Here is a 3562-nt window from a genome sequence, read left to right on the forward strand (position 1 = left end):
TGAATGGAATAGTGTATAATGTTACAAAAGCTTTTTATTTCAGATAAATGCTGATCTTTGGATCTTTCTATTCATCAAATAATCCTAAAAAAATGTACTCAACTGTTTTAAATATTGATAAGGAGCAAATCGGCATATTAGAATGATTTCTGGATCATGTGACACTGAAGACTGGAGTAATGATGCTGAAAATTCAGCTTTGATCACAGGAATACATTATATTTTAAAATATATTCAAATAGAAAGCAGTTAACTTAAATAGTAAAAATATTTCAAAATTTGACTGTTTTTGCTATACTTTTGATCAAATAAATGCAGGCTTGGTGAGCAAAAGAGAATTCTTAAAAAAAAAACAAAAAAAAAAAACGAAAATCTTACTGTTCAAAAACTTTTGACTGGTAGTGTAGGCTGATTATTCTTATAGATTGAAACAAATGTGCTTTAGCCAGTATAAAGAGTATGAAAAGTGCTCCGAGTTGCTGCAGAAAAAAAAAAAAAGGGCAACAACAAAAACATATTGCTGGAGACGGCTTATTATTGAAAATGCAAACTGATTTTCTGCCAGCAGGAGGCGCTTTGAGAGCGGCAGAACTAGCGGTTTCTCCAGTAACGACTGTAATCAAATCAGCTCCGCTCATGAACGCTTCTTTATCAGATAAAATCAGTGGTGGACAAAGTACACAAATCAAGTACTTGAGTAAAAGTATAGATACGTATAATAAAATATTACTCCAGTAAAAGTAAAAGTACTCAGTTTTCAATTTTACTCGAGTGAAAGTACAAAAGTACTTGATTTTTTATGTACTTAAGTAAAAAGTACCGATAGATGAATGTTTATTTTGCAGTTTTATATAGGCTACTTTTATCATTTAATTTTATATTAGCATATATTTTTTTATAATCCTATTGCTCAAAATACCTGGGATTTTACCAAAATAACCAATAAGGAAATAATGAATATAATAAGGAAAATATCATTATATTTTCATAATGATTTTTTTCTTCTCAAACCCTGTCTGTGGTATAAAACCACCCCTGGCCAAATGCCCCCAGAGGGCATCACTTCCCACTTTGATAATTACTGTAGTTACCATGTTCTGAACATCACATCCTTTCTTTTTCTCTCAGATGTAATCAACTAGGTGGTTGAATTATAATATTTGGACTTTATTTAAAAAAAAAATTACCTAAATTTAGCACCAGCAAGCTCGTTAGCTAGACAGTTAGCATCAGCTAACATTGACTTATTTTTAGCATGGTTATGAATAAACATTTATATTTGTCTACTCAGCTAGTTGATCATAGTAACTTAGGCTATGTGTGCTGACAAACAATATAAAAACAGACGTCACATAGGGCTAAATGCATATAGTATTTTAGTAAAACGTTTAGCTAACTGATACATATTGATATTGAATTATTGTCCAGCCCTAGGTCAAACTGATCGACCATTGATATAAAATCAAAATGGCATTGCTGAATTTTACACAATAATTACTCAACATTCACTAATATTCACCAACATTTAGGCATATCAAATAAGCCAAGTGTGCTTAGAAATGCAAAACCTGTATCTATTGGCTAGGGTGAAGAAATGTTTTCATGCAAAACATCGTCTAACCAGAATAGAAATAGAACAGGAAGACTATACTTACTGCTCCAAATTAGCAGTCGCCACATAGCCAACTGAAAGAGAGACAGAATAATTAATAAGAGTTTCCTCTTCTGCTAGGACATGTATTATGTCCTAAATCAACTCACATTTTCCTTCGCTGTTCAGGCCAATGATTTTGTCATCCACTGGATGAACTATCACATCAATGATTTCTCCAGGTTTGACTGGCAAGTCTTTATTACCAAACTTCTTTATAGACAGCGACTGGAGAACAGTAGCTTGATACAGCACTTTGATTTCCGCATTATACTGCAAGAAGAAGCAATGAGGGTTAGTAGTATACAGAGTCATTCACTTACCATCCATCAAACAAATGCATCTTACTTTAAACTTCTTCCTAAACTCTTTCTCCTCCTTCTCAAACTTTTTCTTTTTCTTCGGGTCCATCTCGTTTGTCTGTCTTGTTGAGCTGAACTTTCGAAAGCTGCGGTAAAAGAGAGACTTAACATACACTACCATTCAAACGTTTGAGGTCAGCAAGGCTCAAAAATTACATACTTTTATTCAGCAAAGACACATTCAATTGATTAAAAGTTACAACACATCAAATAACCAGAACTCTGTGAATGTGCTTACTTGTTGTGGAAAAAAATATCAAGATGTAAATATCCTGCATGGTCCCACTGTAGGATTCATTTTCTTTATGGAAAATATTATTTTTTTAATGTCCTTATTTTGATGTCAAACATGAGTGTTTATTGTTGTTGTTTTTTTTTTCATTTGAAGATAATTTTAAACTTCTTTTTGAGAAATGTATTGCTACATAACTTTTTTTTTTATACAATAAATGACTTGTTTTGATATTTTGTTATATAATGCAATGACTTTTAGATATTATTAAGTGATTTAAGCAACCATTCAAAAGCTTGGGATCAGTAAAAATGTATTGTTTTTTGCCACATTTGTAATAAATGCTGTTCTTTTGAACTTTCTATTCATTATAGAATACTGAAAAAATATCAATTTCCACAAAGATATAATAATATAAAAATATAATAATTAATATTTCAAAATATGACTGATTTACTGTATTTTTCAAATAAATGCAGCTTTGGTGAGCATAAGGACTTTTAAAAAATCTTACCGACTTAATGACTTGCCAAAATTTAAAAGTTACTTGCCAAAATATTAAAGGTGCATGGGAAAGGGCACTTTACAAATTTGCTTACTAAAATAATATGAAAAAAAAAAGAAAAATAACCTAACCCTAACCCTAACCTTTTAGGAGATGAAGGAGGAGGGAAGTCTGCTGGAATAATGTCATCATATGCCTCATCAGTGGCACCTGTTGGACAGACACCAAAAAAAGGCTCTGAGTGGAGCATTTACATTTATGAATATGGCAGATAACCTTAATCCAAAGCAACAACACTGCATTCAAGATAAACGTTTTTGTGCATTCATTGTTCATGGATTCTCTGAGAATCAATTCAATGCTCTTGGCTTTGCTAGCACCAAGCTACAACACTCAACCATTAAATACAAGCAAGCAATAATTGTATATTTTATGCATTTCTGAATGTTAAATAAATCCAGTGCTGTTAGATTATTCATATCTATGCTTATACTAAATTCATATGTTATATTAATGTATAGTTAGAATACAGTAGTACTCACACACACCATTAAATGCAGTGGGGTCTGGAGGAGGTGGAGGTGGAAAGCTGTAAAACAGCAGTAACATTACAGCAGATGACAGTAAATCTACTATATATGTGCTTCAGCTTAAAAGGCACTTTGAATAATATTCATTTACTTAAAAACTTTATGACTTTAGACTGTCACCTATCAGTGTGGAATTTGCACAGATTCGTTTTTTTTTTTAAATATGACACAATATACTTTTTTATATAAATATAATATAAATGACTATACTATTTTATAAAA

At 31.4% G+C, this 3562-nt stretch overlaps 1 protein-coding gene across 1 annotated transcript in view; it reads right to left on the reverse strand.

Annotated features, from left to right (window-relative positions):
- LOC107704867 (FYN-binding protein-like) overlaps positions 1-3562 on the reverse strand; it is a 14214-nt gene that overhangs the window by 1235 nt on the left and 9417 nt on the right. Inside the window, exons 10-14 of the mRNA XM_016507887.1 lie at positions 3299-3339; positions 2888-2960; positions 2000-2099; positions 1762-1924; positions 1656-1686 (exon numbers count right to left, since the gene is read on the reverse strand). Coding sequence (XP_016363373.1) covers positions 1656-1686; positions 1762-1924; positions 2000-2099; positions 2888-2960; positions 3299-3339 — 408 coding nt within the window. The remainder of the gene's footprint in view (positions 1-1655; positions 1687-1761; positions 1925-1999; positions 2100-2887; positions 2961-3298; positions 3340-3562) is intronic.

Source organism: Sinocyclocheilus anshuiensis, unplaced genomic scaffold (genome assembly GCF_001515605.1).
Source record: "Sinocyclocheilus anshuiensis isolate Anshui unplaced genomic scaffold, SAMN03320099.WGS_v1.1 scaffold117, whole genome shotgun sequence".
NCBI lineage: Eukaryota > Metazoa > Chordata > Actinopteri > Cypriniformes > Cyprinidae > Sinocyclocheilus > Sinocyclocheilus anshuiensis.